Source organism: Pomacea canaliculata, linkage group LG2, assembly GCF_003073045.1.
Source record: "Pomacea canaliculata isolate SZHN2017 linkage group LG2, ASM307304v1, whole genome shotgun sequence".
NCBI classification, from domain to species: Eukaryota; Metazoa; Mollusca; class Gastropoda; order Architaenioglossa; family Ampullariidae; genus Pomacea; species Pomacea canaliculata.
This window is the reverse complement of record NC_037591.1, coordinates 25709522-25728856: the sequence shown is the minus strand read 5'-3', so window position 1 is coordinate 25728856 and position 19335 is coordinate 25709522. Positions and strand designations below refer to the sequence as shown.

The 19335-nt window shown below is 41.9% G+C and overlaps 2 protein-coding genes across 3 annotated transcripts; both read right to left on the bottom strand.

The window, feature by feature from the left end:
* Positions 1-95: 95 nt before the first annotated feature.
* Positions 96-5570, bottom strand: LOC112557509 (cytochrome P450 2J5-like). The gene is made up of 7 exons (XM_025227418.1): positions 4522-5570; positions 4231-4410; positions 3201-3416; positions 2346-2472; positions 1750-2012; positions 1288-1415; positions 96-961 (listed from the first exon to the last, which is right to left on the bottom strand). Exons 1-7 carry the CDS (start codon positions 4945-4947, stop codon positions 751-753), a joined length of 1551 nt encoding a protein of 516 aa, XP_025083203.1. The 5' UTR covers positions 4948-5570; the 3' UTR covers positions 96-750.
* A 2571-nt stretch (positions 5571-8141) lies between these two features.
* Positions 8142-16962, bottom strand: LOC112557511 (sodium/potassium-transporting ATPase subunit beta-like). Of its 2 annotated transcripts, none has more exons than XM_025227423.1 (6): positions 16159-16962; positions 13440-13577; positions 12919-13023; positions 12114-12313; positions 9005-9145; positions 8142-8581 (listed from the first exon to the last, which is right to left on the bottom strand). In XM_025227423.1, the coding sequence occupies exons 2-6, from the start codon at positions 13534-13536 to the stop codon at positions 8336-8338; spliced, it is 789 nt and encodes a 262-aa protein (XP_025083208.1). In that variant the 5' UTR covers positions 13537-13577; positions 16159-16962; the 3' UTR covers positions 8142-8335. The 2 variants fall into 2 exon arrangements, with proteins under 2 accessions (XP_025083208.1, XP_025083207.1); XM_025227422.1 differs by lacking the exon at positions 16159-16962 and adding an exon at positions 15357-15520.
* Positions 16963-19335: the final 2373 nt, after the last annotated feature.

The following is a 19335-nucleotide window of genomic DNA, read 5'->3' as shown; positions in this document are numbered from 1 at the left end:
CGTCAGGCATTGATTCCGAAATAACAGTGGGTGGAGGAAACAACACATATAAGGACTAAGATGATAAAAAAAAAAGATCGCAACAACTTATACCAACTTTATTTTTTTGTACGAAAACTCGAGGACATGATACAAAATGACATAAGAAATTTTGGATGTTGGGTACAGGCATGTCAAGGCACAATAACAATTGCTTAAACACAGTATAGTGATGGTAGCAAAACAAGTGTTCACAATCTTTTATGGTCTTGCAAATAACGTGCAATTTGTTGAAGACGAAGCCACAACATTCTAAAGACTTTACTGCCTTAGGCATCTATTGATACAGGTGTGCCGGCGACTTTGTGTAAATAAAGGTGATAAATATTTTTCAGTTTATAATACAATCTCTTGATTCAGTGTACGTATTTGAGAGATTGCAACTCTTGGTAATATCGTTTTGAGATGTTGCTAGGACCTGGATAGTGCAAAAGAGTACATGACGAGGGAAGTAGCAGACGAAAAGTAACGAGTAAATGCCACACCTGTGTCGAGTCCCTCTCATATAAATTTGAATCTAAGCAATATAGCCTACAAATAATGATCCAAAATATACACTTGTCTTAGGCTTGCATAGCAAAGTACTCTGGGCTTTTCTAACTCAAGAATCATGTCTGTGAGGTATATCTTCTTACAAGGGTACACGAGCAGACTGAAAATGGGTTTGAAACTTTCAGGTCATGCACAAAACAAACAAAAATTAGGGGATCACTAAGAGCGCTGTCTGACGGTCAGCTGGTAAGGCTTCAGCTGCAGGACAGCAGCGTCTGTCCACGAGTCGCGGGTCCAAGGCAGTAACTTTCGGTCCGTCGGCGGCAGGAAATCGAACTTCTGCAGCAGGGTAGTGACGTATAGAAACACCCGAGAACGTGCGAAGTGTTCTCCTGGGCAGCTCCGCTTGCCAACCCCAAACGGAAGAAAGCTGTGGGCAGACGACATACGATTAGATAATGAACACAGGGCGAATGCGTGTACTAAAACCAGCTATGATTGCTTTTTTTTCCCTGATCATGCTCGCTAAAAGATTTTCTAATTTACAAAGCCGTTTCTTACATTACTGCATTCAGGCACTCACATACAAAGAATCGGTAGGGAATAACGTGATACAGAGCGGCTGCTTATTCTCCAAGAACTCGAGGTAGCCAGTGCAATACTTTTCTACTTTACACACCCAAGCTGTCGCCCTCATCGCTGTCGAGTTTGGGTTTGTAATACACTGTAATACGCTTTTGTTACACAAGGCCTGACCTTTGACGTATGGGGTGCAAAGCAGACAAGAGCTGGCCTTCGTCGTCAAGGAAGCGCTCTGGGCGAAAGTTCTCGGAATCCCCCCACACATTTGGGTCACGGTTCATCACCCACAAGTTTTGGAACAACTGAACAGCGGTAAGAAAAAAAAAACAACAACGTAATACTCGAAAGCAGAACTTCGCAGCTATAAATAATTATGACTATAAATCATGCGTCCATGTTCTGCAGCAGACAAGAAAGTATGTGAAGATTGTATACAATTTCTCTCCTATCTCTCTCACTCACAAGTGGAACATTCATAATGCAAAATTACGATGCTCAAGACAGGCTGACAGTTAAACATTGTAAGGCTCCGAAGTCCTCAGCTCCAGGTACTGGTGCTTCATGCAGGCTAATATTTTTTCATAACAATACTTCTGCATGCAGCTGCAAATAAAAAAGACAAAAAATATCACTTACAACGGAACCCTTTGGAATTTGCATTCCGTTAACAGTGAACTCCCCTGTCGCCACGTGCACCGCTCCTAACGGGACAAATGAAGATAACCGGAGAGTTTCCAAGACGGCGGCTTCAGTGTAGGGCAGGTTCTCTCTGTCAGCAAGACCTGGCTGTCGTTGCCCAATGTTGTGGTCGATCTCACGCTGGATGTTGGCAGCCACCCCCGGATTGTGGACGAGGAAAAAGAACAAGGTCTTCAGCGTCTCCAGGGAGGTAATGTAAGCTGAAATACAATTAGCCTTTATCTGAACTCGGCCATGCAGGTTCATTTTTTCCCAGAAATTGTTTACGGGTTAGCAGAACATGCCACTGGCATTAGCTTTTTTTTTAAAAAAAAAAATCCTTATTTGAGGGGCTACAGGAAGGGTTTCTTAACGTCCCTGAAGACCCGCACTCAATGAGAAATCGCCAAGCACATGTTAATGAGACGTTGCTCAATAACAAACTTATTTTTGTCATGGGGCAGAGGTCTTTACGTCTTTCCATGTGTCTAAATGTAAATTGACTGGTGTACAGTAATCTACAGCTAAAATGAATTGTCTTGCGATCATCTTACCGCCCCCGACGATATTGAGGAGGATTCCCCGGATGTTGTCATCATTGAGCCAGTCGTTGCCCTCCTTCTTCTGCTCATCAAGCAGGACGTCTACTATCCCTCTGGGCTGTCCTGGCACGCGAGTCGCCTACACGACATGACAGAGTAAGTTCTATAAATGCATCTGCACGTCACCAAGACAACTATAACTTTTATCGTTGAATATTTTGTCTGGATGGGAATACGTAATATTCGTCAGTCTAACGTTGAGTTTTACGCAGACTTAAGGTTTGATCTTTGTTACAACTACTAGGTGTGAAACATTTCTGGACAGACTACAAGGTACGAATTTATTCCAAAAACATGGCAAACATCTTGATTTTTTTTATACACTTTTATCTAACTTACTACGCATGCATGCACGGTCGAATTTTGTAACCGAATTTTACCCACTTTCCATCGTCCTATAGGTCTGAAATTTTTTAACAGCTACTCCTTTCAGACGACAATGCAACATTAAATCACAATAAGTTAAAAAAAAAAAATAGTTTTAAATTGTGTCTGAGAACTGACTGAATTAGGGGAGATAAGTAACTGGTGCTTTAGGACTAGTAAATTATCTCCCCTAGTTCGGCCTAGAAGACTGTAATAATGTCACAAAGTAAACCAAAAAAAATCGGTAATGCATTTGAAAATACAGTTAAAATAAAGCCCTAATTATAAAAAGCCTAAAAAAGGAAACCAAATTATGGTGCATTAATGACAGCTCGTAGATGCGAGCATTTAACCACTTTATTTTCATTCAAGATAGCACAATATTTGCCACTAGACTACTTCACTCTTCATCTTTGCGATGCATTGATTACTGACAGGTACCTGCGCCTTGTCCAGCAGCCCGCTGATTAAAGCATCTCTTAGTGTCTGCAGGTTTCCGCAGAGCTGCCTATAGTAAGACCCGGGAAGGAAGCGCAGAAAAGGAAACAAACGAAGAGCAGAGTCCGTCGTGGGAGTGATGCCCTTGTCAGCTGCCTCCACGAACTGCCCCAACAGGGCCGGCAGCTCGCAGTCGTGTTCAGGGGCTTCACCTGTAAGCTATGTGCACAAGTAATTCAGTTCTGAGTTAGAGCAAGTCACTTGGAACTCGTTCGGCCAGGGTCTAGGATTTTAAGTGTACTGCGAGTTTCTAATAACACTTTATGGCTCATTTTCATTTTGAGATTTTACACTCATGTCCCCTTACCCGGCAGATATACGGCATGTATGGAATGCGCAATATCCGGTTAAGCTCATTTCTTTTTTTCTTGTTCTGGATTTTGGACTGATATAGAACAGGTGCACACAAAGGACAAAGGTGGGACAAAGAGGAGGACAGACAAAAGAAAGGAGAGTCGAGATGGGAAGAGATTAAAAAACAAGATGGCTGAATGAAGACAACGTTAATGAAATTTTGTTATTTTGGTAGACTCGTGACCATAACTGACGTTGGGGGAGGGGATGAGAAGAAAAATCAACTAAAAGTTCAAGACATATAATTAAAGTAAAAGGAGAATTGATGTTTTACGCCAAGCCAGCAACTAAGGCTTTATCGAGATAAGGACGATAATTGCTACCACACTACCAAGAACGTATTACCTCCAGTTGACTAAGCTGTGAAATGAGTATCTGGCCCTTTAAAAAGTTGGAGAAAGCAGAAAAAGAGATGATAGATCCCTGCTCTCACAAGAAAGCTGGCCTCAAGATGACATCCTGTTATACAACGACCGCAAGATCATAGGCAATAAAACACAAAATGGGCTTCATCATCCTTGGCATATTCACAGAGTGGGCCAGAAAAATTCGGAGGAAAAAAAGACAGAAAGAAGGAGAGAGAAAAAGTACAAAAACAGAATACGGAAAGATTACCTACCACCGCAGTCAGAATGCGTTGCAGAGAGCGGGAGTAGAAGCTGTGCATCTCCAACTGGCATGTCTTCTCTATGGCATCGCGACTTACTGACCCCTCAACTCTGGCCTCCACGGACTGGACCAGCCGCGCAAGTTCCGCCTGTAAGGCGCTCTCCAGCCTCTCTACGCCATCACCGTAAAACTGCAGACATAAAAAATGCTCCTGACACAACCATGATCTCCATGCCACCTTGCTTCATAAAGTGCCTGTCTGGCTCAGAATTCACTTACAATCTTTATCCGACGATCTCACCTTGATGGCAGAGTGTAGCAGCTTCCGCAGCTTGTGCCAGTGTCGACTTCGCGCTGGTCCGCCGAAGGCTACGTCGCTGTAGTTGTAGTACACGTACGAACCCACGAAAGTGGAAGGACGGTCGTTGGTGACGTTTTCCGTCTTCTTCCCATCGAAAACCTCACGCACGAGATGCGCCGAGTTAAGGAAGCAGAGGTCGCCAATGACGGTCCTGCACAGTACAAGGTCGCCATACTGCTTGGCCCAGTTCTCGGCCAGGTGGTGAAGGTTGCCTTCCTTCAGAGCCTTCAGCGTGTCCTTCAAGACACTGATGCTCGTGGGACCCGGTGGAAGAATCCTGCCGTGGTGAACGATGCCCTTCCACCAAAGGAACAGCACCACGGCCACCAGGCCCAACGACACGATTAGGAGTAAACTGCAGTCCATGATGGTAAGCGCTCGCTAGCTGGACTTCAACTGGCACGGCGAATGGCCCACCGCTTATGTTCGTTTGCTGCACAGTGAATAAGCGTAAAGCATTGTTACATATCAAGGCTCCATTGCAACCTTGGCCTGGATGCATTGTGTGGGAAACATGTGCAAGATTTTACTGAAATTCTATAGGGGGGACAGAATAAAGGACACTGAAGTATGTTATGGAACATAAATTTTGCAGACGACTGTCTTCTAATGTTACAACCTTGCCTACTACACACTCGCATACTCGTGAAAGAAGAAAAATGTCTCAAATAGTCAAATAGTAAGTGCACCGTGCATGCAAAGCGACAACTGTCCCTGTTACTCATGGATACAACTTCGTTCTTGATGCTATTTTACGCAGGTCTCTCAATAAACATCAAAACATTTAGGTGTGTTTCCTTTGTTACTTGATGGCAGCGCACTTCTTGTCTCGTTGCCTTACCACGTATAAGAACATAAAGCAGATCTTCGTGCGAGAGAAAATAAACATTTTAAGTGTCGTATAGACCATTGGCAAATTTACGCATCGGTAAAGTATGCTTAACTCTGCTGTCATTTTATTTAATTCAAAGACCTTTATCTGAAAAAAAAACCAACTCTAGATACACCTCCTAACCCCGCTGAAAGACTCTTCCTTCATGTTCAAGAAAGGAAATCCCCACCGGTCAGTCATGGATCACGCTGATGTCAATTCGGAGAATATTTTGTTTGGGAGAATTTTGGACATACGGACGCAATGATAAACCACAAGAGGACGTTCGCGAAAAGGATTAGTGGAGAAGATTGTTAGAAAGGGATGATAGCAAGCAGGTTAGGTAACAGCTTTAAATCTAGTCCCCATTTCTGGTTTTTGGAATATGGCCATCTCAAACGAAAGTTATATTCCTAGCAATAAGCCCCACACGCAAGGCCTCATAAAAAATATCATTTAAAGAGCCAACCCAAAGAAAAAAATACAACTACGTTGTAGAACAATTGTATAAAAATTACATAAAAAGTACTGTGAATAAGCAAACATTGAAAAGAAATAATGGAGAAAAAAAACTATTTACGTTATACCACAATAACTAGACAAAAGACCTATAAAAGGACAAATCCAAACAAAGAAAATTCTTTACGTGAAAACGACCACTGTACTTTCCAAATGGCGAAGGGAATGGATGATCAAAATAGAGATACCTTTCAATAGCTTAGATCACTTCGTTCAACCACCTGGTCTGGCTGGTCACATCAGCAACACCACGTGAAGTACTCGACTAATCACAGTTTCCTACAGGTCTGCAACTTTCACGTGCAGATCGCAGAGACCAGCAGTCTCAGCAAATGAAAAGCGTGGTTCACGCATCCATTCTAACCTGATCCAAGGTATAATACAGTAAATATCTGCGCTTTTTAAAGCTGCACCATTTATATCTTAAAGGACTAATAGGGTGCATTTTTTCTAATGACTGGAATCAGTGCTTTGTGTAAGATATAGCTTCCCCGAATCTTGTCGAATGTACCGCTTTCATTCTCGAGATAAATGCCTACAAACATCATCCTGTAAAGGTCGAACTCGTGATGACAAATTTGTACACAGATACGCCCTATTAAACATATGGTAATTATAAAATATTGCAACCCACCAGACCTTTAAAACAGCTAAGTTCTACCATGGACGTCTACAGATGGACTGATGTCTGTCTGCCGAGACTCACTCTTGGCCTCTTGCAAAGTTCGCCGCGGTCAGTCTCGGCGAACCAGAGCAGCCCGTTGAATTAGGAGAGCAGCCCGCTGAACTAGGAGAGCAACCCGCTGAACTAGGAGAGCAACCCGCTGAACTAGTAAAGTGATATTTAGGAATCGGAGACAGAGATCGTCGCCATGATACTATCTAGATCAGACCTGGGCAAACCCCGGCCCGCGGGCCGGATCCGGCCCGCCTCCTGTCTCTGACCGGCCCGCCCGCTGGCCGCCCACCAGTAAATATACTATATATACAGTATTGGGTAAAACTGAGTTAACTATATTAGTCCGGCCCTCTAGAACCATCCCAGTTTCTCATCCGGCCCTCTAGAACCATTCCAGTTTCTCATCCGGCCCCTTGGGAAAATTAATTGCCCACCCCTGATCTAGATAGTAAGCGTGTCGACGTCACTTAAACTAATAGGTAAATATAAGTATATATATATATAAGCATTAAAGCCAGCTACGGCCTTACGACGTGTTTACAACTGACGCCGTGTGTAGCTGGTAGCTGGATGGTTAATGCCAGACAACTAGCCTGCTTACTATGGCTGACTGCTAGCACTTAGCGACCCTTAAGCTGTCTGTCCCAAACACAAACGTGATCTTGGAAGACTAGAGGACCTCCGTCTTGTATGTACGATGTCAGTATCATAAAACATAAAAGTTTTCTTGACAATGACAATTCTCTATTTACGAGAGGTAAAATAAGCAAGGAAATGCTTTTTTCCATTTAGTGTGCAGTAATGCAGTCCTGGAAAACATATTTCTTCTTTTCAAACATTCCACTTTGGACCACAATCCTCTTGGTAATACTGACAAGAACTTTGAGACAAAAATTCAAGTTATTACGTAACTACAGAAAACGTCCTTTTTTCAACTGCGTAAAATTCGTTGATAAGTCGACCGTAAAAAAATGGAACAGTATTGGATGACGTCAGACACGAGAAACACACACACACACACACACAGTCGTTGTACTTTATTATTAAGAATAACGTGTATCAAGCTTCTTGAAATAGAATGTAATTGTGGGATATGATCTTGCCATGTTTAATCAATTAACAATCACGTTTTATATGTGACGGATTTCAAGGGTTGTAAAATTCGGTAACAATGGCTTTCGCGGTCTGGTCTATTCGATAACCTTTGGTACATCTGTCTTTTGACTCAGACAGAGAGAGAAAGTGAGTGTGGTGTGTGTATGTGTGACAGACAGACAGAAATGATAATTATTGAAAGAGAATGTGAATCCATAACGACAGAAATCCACGTGTAGTGTCGTTCCGGAATGAACGGAATTTTTCGATTTTCTGCGCTTTTGAGTGCCTGTCATTATTTTCTACGCCAGGAAGAGCAGTTGGTGGGAAGATATCAAAATAACAGTGACGTAACACAGCTGCTGTTGAAAAATGAAACAACACTTAATACAGAAATCAGATATATATATATATGAAACTTTAATAACAGGTTTCGTAATAATGATATTTTCACACGATTTATAAAATATAGAAATATTTTTTACATATGTAAGTTTTTTATCCGTTGACTGGGTATAAGTTTACAAAACGTTTGTTGTATCAAAACTGTCAAGAGGCTTCGCGGATTTCCGGGCTGAAAAGAAGAGGGGTCAAGGTTCATACAAAAGTTCGAAGGAGACGCTGCCAACGCTGTTATGAACGTCGGGGCTCACGTTCTTGGCCCAGGCCCGGCAGATCACAAACACTCCAATGTAAGGCTCCAGGTTGCTGAACTTGACCCAAATCGCAGGCTGTAAATACCTGAACTGATTCAAGTACGGGAAGTAGTACACCGGCCATCCGTCATATGGGAGGTACTTCACGCCTAATTGGAGTAGTTCTTTATCGGCCGAGGTCTGTGCGCGCACACACACACACGCACACACACACATTAGAAATATGTATAGAAAAGCTGTTGGCTTATTAAACACTATGTAACTTTATAACAATACACAACAATCACAAACGTTATTCCTTATTTTACTGACACCAGACACGCTAGCTCTGACTAAGACGCGGTAAGTGACGCCTAGGAGCAAGAAGAGAGTTTGGGACAATTCCATCCCTGTTAACAGTCAGTCCTAGTAAAAGAGCTGAGAGTCAGTCTGTGGCTTCCGTTCGGACAGTCAAGTCGGGGTGCGTCACCCGCCTGCACAAAGTGTACACAAATCTTAATACCTTCAGGCGAGATGTCAGAGCGCCGACTGCGTTTGCTGGAAAGTGATGGCTACAAAGAAAGAGAGGTTTGAGCTGAACGGTTCACCTGTCAGCCTACTTACTCTTCCGTAGCATTCGACCCAAATTAAATCGCCCACTCCAGTTGAAGAGGGCCAGCTTTTAATCTTCCTTGCTAGATTTTGGGACATGTCTGAATCCAGCTCGTCTTCACTCTTGTACGGGTCTGGTTTCCATCCATACACCTGTGGTAAAGTCACGTCATTTTTATTTTTCACTAGTCCCCCCATTACTATCTATCATATATATATATCTTTCTAATGCAAATCTTCAGCTCTCTGATAGTGCAGAGTTTCTCGTCAACAATGATCTGAAATAATACGCAGGGTTAAATCACGTGGAGTAAGACAATATGACTGAACTTAAATGCCAGGTCAGTTAGTTTAAACTCGGATTTCCTCGTGATTGTATTTTACTTACTTCTAGCAGATTCTCTATGCTACGATGACCTATCATTCCTAAGGAAAGAGTTCAAAAGAGCGGTATGCAGTCTGAAGGGAAGAAAATCGCCTTGCGCTGACAACGTCCAAACTGAGCTGCTTAAGAAAAGTGGGGGTCTAACAACAAAGGCTCTCGCTGGGTCTGGGAAACACAAATAATGAACTAGTCAAAAACAGGAAACAGCAAACAGTGCAAACTACAAAACAATAAACCTAATCAGCATCCAAGCAAAGTCATGCTGACATTAATGAGGAAACTCATCAGCACCCAGGCCAACAGAGAGGTGGAGGGGTAGTAGGGGTTAGAGGGAGGATGCTGTCCCCAAGCCCGCAGCTGTGAAGGGGGCCCGGCCTTGGTCGGTGGATTTCATTACTTCTTTTCATTTTCTTTTAAAGAAAATTCGGAGGAAAGAACATCCCAAACATTACACATGCAGATGTTGAGTTTCATATCTGAAGCATACTATTTTCAGGACTAAGGTAGGCGGGCCCTCATGGTAGCGGACCTGGGGTGGGAAACGTAGTCAGCGGTATCATATTCTTGCTGGACGCGCTTGGAGTCAGAAGGATGCTGGACACCAAGGATTTATCGCGCATGAACCATTTAGAGGAACGTTCGTGTGCCACTAGGGGGTTCTGAACGTTACTGAATGAATTGTACATAATAACAATCAAATTGTAAGCATATTATTATATACTGGGAAAATAATTTACGATTGCAATTACAAGGGGCCCGGAAAAGTCATCTGCCTGGGGCCCGTGCTGGCTCTCGGCGACCGTGTCAGCACCATAGGAACTGCTAGCAGAAGAACAGGCTGGCTTCAGACCAGGCAGCATAGTTGAGCAGATTTTCAACTGTCTCGTCTAAGTCATCAAAGCGCTGTATAAGAGCTCAACGACCGAAGTACTACTAAGTAGCCAAATGGAGCTTTCTTTCGCACGGCAGGTGTCTGTCCAGTGTACTCCCTGTTCCCTATGCTATTCAACATTTTTCTGGAGAACACCATACGTGAAACTATGACCATCGAACCAGGAATCTCCACTGGCAACAATCAAGTGGCGTAAGCTAGTCTTGATTGGCCATGTGACTCTGCACGACGCATCGTAGAAGACTGACTTTCAAGTTACCTTGGAGGGCGATCAACGCCGCGGTGGCTATAGGAAAAACTGGCTTACAAAGGTGGAGTGGACTGGTCGTCCTGTGAAGAACCTGTTCCCTGTCATCCAAGATAGGCATCAGATAGGCCGCTTTTATCCATGTACTCCCCCTAATGACCAATTCCAATCAATGGACCAATAAATGCGTGACACGGACGTTTATAACGGAGTCTCTTTGATTGAAATGTGTGTTTTCGATAAATATATAGCACCTTTTGATAACCATTATGCTATCATGTGCGGAAGTCCTGGGAAGTCCTGAAACAGTCTGGGACGAAACACGTTATTAGATATAAAATTGAAAAGAACTGAATAGTACTTTTTAGAGTATTCAATTATCTCCCCAATGTGAACGAAAACACATATAGATGGGATGAAATGACAAGCATCTCAGCAGCTTTAAGCATTCCTAATGACAAAAGTGTTATTAAAAGAGTTGATAAAGAAGATAAAGCTAGCGATAATGAAGAACCCTTAGGACCTAAGTTCTAATCTATTTCCAAGCGAAATACTGAAAACAAGCAAAGAGGATTGCAGGTAAAGATCACAAAGAATCAAGAACACCCTTCTTAAAACACTTGAAAAAAGTGCATGGCATACAACACAGAAGAGACACTGGCTTTCTCAGGTCAGATCATAAATCGCAACAATTACAGACATATCTTGGAAAAGATTCTTAAAGCAGACAAGCTGCCACTCAGACATCTTCCAGACAGCTTCCACAACCTGTCATCCTCAGATCAGGTCACAATTTTTCTTTCCCTTCTTCCCCACAAAAGGTTGAAAAGTGGGGGGGTTGGGTGGAATGACTAGGCACAAAATTATGCCCCCCCCCCCAAAAAAAAAAAATTATGAACGAAAAAATATTCACATAGAAGCTGCTGTTACATGAGACATAGAAGATGTAAACTTTTATTAACGAAATTTAACCTGTGCACAAACTTATTTAAGAAAAAATCTCTTATTATTATCTTATTTTATTTAATAAATACAGAATTTTAACATTAATCTATTAAAAAAAAGCTTCAAGTGGTACTTCAGATTCATTTTTGTCCAGTTGTATACTTTTCCCAGCTACTAAAGCTAAACTGAACTCTGACAGACATTTCTAGCATCCACAGTCCGTAGTTATAAATGAGCAAATAAATAACCAATTAGGAATATTGAATGTAATATTTGTCTCTTGATCCTCTTTGCGTTTTCATATTTCTCGTTTATTTGTCATCAGACTCCTTGGGATCTAAGAAACTCTAGGTCTCCGAACGTAAAACTGGAGCACACTCTTCACTTCATCTCAAGGCCACACATACTTCTGTCTGGAAGTAACACGTATTCACCAGACTGCCCGTTAGAGAGGAGAGGGGTTAAGGGTTGCCTCTCCTTGCTTTATCCCCCCTCCCCCATTATGTCATTTCTAGATGGAAACTCTTTCTATCGACTACACTGACCAGCCAGCCTTTGACTACTTCTAAAAGCGTAGCGTTGACAAACAGTCGGTAAACGGCAATAACTCTGCAACAACTAGCCTGACCTTATTAAGATGATTTGAGCTGACCTTGTTCAGACGCAGCAGAACGCATGGTCTACCTTCCCTGAAACCGTAGTCGTTCTGTTGGCCGCAATCAGTGGACGTCAAGTTCGAACCAAAAACCATGCATCCGCGCGAAGAGTCAGCATATGAATCGGGCGAGCATTCCTTCCAAAAGCTGGCCGAGTCATTGGACTCTAGGAAAGATTCCTCCGACTGAAGATACTCTGGAACACCAAGAGTGTGCGCTCATCAACGCTCCTAAGACGTACGGGGGTTATATATTATATATATTGAGCTGCATTTCTCTTGCCACTTATCCATCACGCATACAAAATTAGACGTCTACATAATATGGTCTTCGAAGGGAAACTATGGCTCACCGGTTGTCACCAACAGCAACCGTAAGTGTACAGCTTTTTGTCAAGTAGATACTTTATGCCAACGACTACCTGTGCCGTAAAGACAACAGGCCTATAGCTCCTTGGATTGCAGAGGGATTTTATGTATCAGACTATCTACCGTGATTCACCATCCTGATTAAAAGTTTTCACATGAAGTTGCCACAGCCTGCCTGCCTACGTGCTTACCAAGCGCTTCAGTGAACATTGTAAAGCTTTCTTGATGCTGCAGACAGGAATGTTAGAATGCTCTCAGTCTTGAGGCTCTGCTTTGTAATCATCTGGGCATTCCTCTGACGATTGGATCTACCTTTCTATTTACTGATCTATTCTATTCTAGTCCAATGACTTTCTGTAGATCTGGTTCATGGACATCTTGTCTTTTGTTGAGATATCGCGTTATGAAAGCTCATATCATTATATTATTTTACCGTCCATGATGAGCTGGAGGGAGTGGATGTAGCTTTTATAGCTCGATCTGTCGCTGGTGAAATAGATCAGAGTGCCTTCTTTAGCCCTTGGTCTAAAGTTCATACCTGAAAACACACACACAGAAGATAAAACATACAAACAAAAATATAGACAAGAATTAACAAAGAAACCAGGAAAGGTAAAGATGCATACTCTACTTGCTGTAAAGGTAAGTGTAACTGTGTCTTGAAGGTAAAGGCTAGAGTCTCCCACCCCTCAACCAACATCACGTCCTCTACTCCTTTTTCTGAGAGTCTTCAAATAGTATTCGTTACTGTAATACTAATATTAATCTAATATCAGACGATCGTCTGCATGCATAAAACATTTTTAGTGCATACCTCATATTTACTAATGAATTTCTCTCAATGAACGAACGAAAGAAAGGAAAGAAAGATACAAACAAAGAAACATATGAAAAATATGCAAATACACCCGTAGCAGTTAAAACATCACAAGTACATAGATCACAAGATTTCACCTGGAGTGCCAAGGAATCCGTCTCCTGACTGATATTTCGGCCCAAATCGGTCCTCATTGTTGAAGTAAATGGACAGCATACCCAGGAAAAAGGACATGACGCAGACGTAGTATACGAAGAAAAAGCAGCTTACCTGCACTGTTAAGAATCAAATATGCTTTGCATTATCCGTGCTAAGACATCTAACTCATCATACGCCTCATGGGTAAAAGAGGAAAGGAAAAGAAACGCATCAACTATACACACTTGCCTTTTCTTTCTTGGGTTTATTTGTCTTAAGTATCTCAGTCTACTCATGTTCAGACTATTTGTTGCTCAATAATGATGACGATCACTTCTAAAACGCATTCCCCTTTTCCTCCGTTCCCGACAAAGTGAAGCTGAATGCGTTCTGGCATGGTAAAGACCAAAAGATACATATAAACTTACAGGATGCAATACGCTTGCATGAATTTGCCCAATGCATGTCATATCGTGTAGACCCATAAAGAGGAATTACGTACCTTAATCTGTAATCAGGCTGTATTAGTACTCCCTTTAAGTACTGCCATACACGTTGATGATAATGACCATGATCATGAAGACGAGCCGCAATAGACAATGACTCAATGCGCTGTCTCACATGCAGATATAAACAGAAATTTCCTCTTGCAAGAAACACATGCGCACTATCCCAGCCCGTTCCTCATAAGTAAGCCAGTCAGCAAATAAGTTTTTTTTTTTTTTTTTTTTTAAACGATTCGACATGACCGCGCTGAGGAGCTGCATCAAGAAATTTCTGCGGCCGAAATCCTTCAGTCCTTTTAAAGATGACGACAAGCTGAACGCTTGACGAGCGAGGTCAACTACGGCCGATACACAAAAAGCAGCATCCCTTCAAAAGTTCAGTGAAGTGAAATTGGTTAATGAGCGGTGAAAGCAGGATGCTGTTTACGAAAATGTGAGTGAACCTCTCCTCCTCTACCCCAATCCCTTTCCCCCATTCCGTTCTGTAAACAAACGTCTATGAGAAGAGGTTAACATCATAACCTCGCGTTTCCTCATGGACTGCCCCAGTCATTAGAAAAACATTTTGCTCCACACTCCACTTTAAAGTATCAATATGCTATGACGGTTAGTGTGTACTGCAAGCTTGGTTTAACAACCAGCCAAAGAAGTTGCTCTAACGTGAAAAAAGGATGCTATACAACATTGGCCAGTCATTTAAAAAGTGCTGTCTGCTGTCACCTACAAATGCAACATGCAGGTATTCTGAGACCAGTGGCACAGTTCTAGTTTTTAACACTTTCAGGCTTCAAATCTTTTGCGATAATCAGTTTTATAGAAATAGTGCACAGCACAGTTGTTTACTTTTTGAAACTAAAATTTTTTTTGAATAAGATAAAACTTTTTCTTGACATCACATCTTTTGTATGAGCTTGTGCAACGCATCTGAATGGCGTAGGAGCGATTTCTGTAAAGCGTTTCTAGATTTGCCTCTTTAAAACGGTTTCAAATTGTCTCACGTGTAGAGTCAGACGTAGTTAATCTCACGGATCTAAGTCGTCAGATCTAGATTGGATATTACAGTGCTGGAAAAAAAATGAGAACAATTAAAGATGATCGTCAACATGTTTAGCAAGAACCGTAACTTAACGGTGATGATTCTTCTAGAGAAGTCACAATGATCCTTGCATAAAATTATCTTTGCGTGAATCTTCATTGTAGCTACTTGGTTAACTGATGTCACCAAGATATAAAATGTTCCTGATGGCAATGTAGACTACTAGGGAACAGAAACTATATGTATTAGAAGAGTAAATTATTAAGTACAACCGGCGAGGATGTGAAGTCACGACCGTTAGGTTACGACACGATAGATGATGATAAAAATCAAACAAAACATTAATTCTGTTCTTGTTAAAGTGTAAACCTTACTCCATCCTGATCTAGTTTTTCCTAGGCATTTCGACTGGTCGGGTTCTGGTTCGCTGTGAGAGTTCCTTCTGTGATCTGGAAAGTTAACGCTCTTGCGTTCCTTTTCCGTCTCATCCGCCTCATCCGCCATTGAAATCTCATTCTCACGAGACTACCCTCTGACCTTTGACATCCTGATCCAGTGCATAATTCACCCCAACACAGTTGTTAGTAGATTATGGCAGGATAGCTTATACTGCACTGATCTCAATTCAATCGTCATAAAAGTGATAACATCAGCTTAGATTCTGGCTTTGTGCCTCAGTGTTGACAGACGTCAGATCTGAATCAGACAGTATATGTAGTTATTTTCGTTGTGTCAAACCTCTCACACTTCCTAATTGTTTGAGAGATTTGTAGCTGCCTATCGGATAGTAGAGTGGTTAGAGCACTGGCATTCGAACTGAGAGGCGTAGGTTCGATACCCGAATAGTGCAACAAACATCCCCAGTGGACCCTGCTGACGGGAATAGATACCTGACTACATAGAGGGTTGGGAGAGGCAAGTCAGCGAAACAAAGATGAGCACCGCCCTCACATAAATTTAGCCCTGAGGAGAAGTAAGATCTCTAACACTTCACTCCCCAACAACCTGAACAGATTAGAGGACTACCTTTAAGTTTTTTTTTTTTAAATGCACATCTGCCTCAGATATCAGCCACCGATCTTAATTGCAACACATGTATCTTGGATGGTTGTAAACAAACACATAGTGATAATAAGACAGAAACTCTACTGATTCATATAAAAAGCAGTCCGCTACCTTATTCCGGATCCGCCATACTTGGCTTGACATACGTTCCGTTTTCTTTTTCATCCAATAATTTTAGTTGGTTTTGCTCTGATGTTTCTAAACAGACAAGTTGGTTTCTTAAATCGTAAAAATTACGTACTTTGCGGTACGCCACATCAGCGCGATCTGTCAGTATCTTTGCTTTTTCGAGACTTGACTACCGTTATTCTCTCGTCAGGCTGACCTTTGTACCTTCTCAATAAACTCCAACAGCTCCAAAATCCTGCAACAGTAGTCATGCCTCAGGAATCCAAACGAGATCATACTAAAGCCTCTTCTCCGTATTCTCCACTGGCTTCTTGTACAAATTCGTACAGAATATATAAGCTTGCTACACGTTCCTGCCAGAGCAGTCTCAGTTAAATGGAGTGTTATTAGAAGTTTCAGATTGGACGGCATTTCCTTCGCTGGTGACTAATAGGTTCCCAACTCCTGTGTTCCCTCAAGGACCTATTAGCAGTAAAGGCAACTGTAGAAATACATGTAGTGTTGTGCAGCTGTTCATTTATGGATGACGATTGATTGTTGTAGATGACGAGGAAATTCTGACGCTGATCGACGATAAGACAGGCGTGTGACTCCTATGTTAGGCGTGGATTGATGTCAACAGATCGCAGGTTGCAGATGCCCCCACCTGTTCGTCAACTGTACATGATCTTGGACTGCTCACTGACGCTGGCAATACAATTCTCAGGAACTGTTTGCTACTGTCACCTGCAATCTTGGGAAACTTCCTCACGTGGTAACTCAAGATGCATCTAGTTCTATGTCTCTGCTACGGTTACGACAATACCTGGGTTTTTTTTTTTTTTTTGTTTGTTTGTTGTTGTTTTTGTTTTTTTTTTGGGGGGGGGTTGTTTGTTTGTTTGTTTTTTTGTTGGGTTTTTTTTGCAGCGCCGGGGTTAGGGAGTTGCAGGGCTTTGAGCAAATAGAAAAGTTAGGCCTTTCCAAACCGGCATAACATCGTGCGGTAACAAATGACATAGTGTTGTAATACTGTAAATAGTGGAGCGGCGTCCGAATATTTTTTTTAATCAGACAACAGAAAATGTAATTATAGTGAACGCAGCGTGATAAACATGTCATGTACAGGTTTTAAATGTAATCCGAAAACGGCATTTACTTTTATTCAAAGGGGAAGCGTTTTGAGTTCTTGGAATTTCAAAGACTATGAAAACTCTGGATTATCTCCATCTCCGAGATACCATACGCGGGCTCCCTTTGGCGATTATTGAGGGTGGGAATAGGCCTTTAGGCGGTCGCCCCTGCTCGCCACTCCCTATTGCCGGCGTTGCATTTTGCTACACATTTTGGAAAATTTCAAAAATAACAGCAGTCAAGATTTTGTCCTACAAAGGTCTTTGAGCAGATCACTCTTACGGTCACTTCTCTGGCTGCCAGTAAGAAAGTGTATAAGATCACGTCACACTCGTGCATCAATAAAAAAGTTCCTAAGTACTTGCCAAAGTCTGAGCCAGTCCTGTCACTGCTCGACCTCGCAGTCCCGCTTTTATAAAACATAAATTTGTTAATAGCATTTCCACGTGTGGTTGCAACAAACTCGATATGCTATAACACGAAAGACTACAAAACTAGCTGGCAGTCAACCATGCAAGAAGCATAAACGTCATCAAACAGATGAATCCATGATAAAAACATGAACTAAGTGCATGAGTGAAAATGAAGAATTGAGGAGTGAGCGAAAAGTACGCTTGAGTATGCAAGATATTTCTTGAAGAGATAGGATTTGGGGCCGGATGTGAAGGTTTCGAACGTAGACACAGAACAGAAGGGGCTGAGAGGTCCTATTAGTAAGTCCTGAGAAGGAGCGTCTGCCGAACTTCTCTCGTTTGATGAGGCGTGGCAAAGAGAGGAGGGCAATAAAAGCAGATAGAAGAGACCGAGTCGGGTGGTAAGGCGTCTGTAGTTTAGAAGGAATGTTGGAGTGAGGCGGTGAAGACAAATGTTAGCACAGTGTGGTAGGGGTGGGGGAAATTTGTGTCAAATAAACAGATGTCCTAAGCAGAGAAAGAACAGCGTGCCCGAGACGAGATCGTGTATGGCGAATTCAGTACACATAAAGTTAATGACCTTACACTGAATATCGAACGTTTATGAAAGCGTGAAGACTCGTGATTTCGAGTTGGTCTGTACGGGCGTAATAAGATGCTAGCTGCGTGCTCTAGCATAAGTCTTGAGAAAAATAAATTTGAATGCTTCCAGATCCATTGTTATATGATTTAGTAAATACTTATTTATAGTGCATTGTGACTGGTTCTGTAACAATACGAAACTTCCCGTTCGATGTCCAATGCCGTGTACATTTTTGTCTAATGATTGGGTAAAGCTCAGTGTAAGCATTTATTTCCCAAAATCTGCGTGAATGCCACTCTTCTCGAGAAATACTCTTACAAACATCACCTTGCACGGCATGAAACCGACAACGCTGACATCAGGATAGTTCATGGTTACGTTTACGTTGTCAAGGCAACAATGGAAGCTGGAACGATAATGTTCACTACATTCACAGGTGCGTATATCGAGACCGGAAATGGGGTGCTCACCCAGATTCGAGGAAATAGTGTTTTGCGCTGAGCATTACCAGTGATAAGAAGAAAAACTGCACCTCGTGAGATATTTACAACAGGGCATGTCGAAAGCAAATCTTAACCTCCTCGATCGTTTGCATGTCACAGTCCGATCATCGTAGGGTATTTTCTAAGTAAACGGCCGCAAAAACACTCGAACCAGATCCATTCTATGTCGAAATCTATCGCACTAATCAAAAGAATACGGAGATTTAACTCTGAACTAAAATACATACTTGCCCATTTACTGTGATTTTAGGAAAAAAGGTGTTTTAGACTCTAAAACAAAAATGATACCCATACAGGCATACATCATAAGCATGTAACATGTTAGTGCAAGTGTAGACCACTTCAAGTGGAAAGGAAGAAGGAGTCTCTAAAATCCATTTGTAGCAGAAAAAAGGTTTCCCGCTAACCCGCTAATCACCACAGCTGCTTGATTTAACCTCAGTGGACTTTTTATGAATCCATATTAGAACAGTTGTCTACTAAATCTTTTTAAAAAACTAGTGTTTTTATAATTTTTTAAAAAATGGTTTCAGCAATGTATAATAATGCT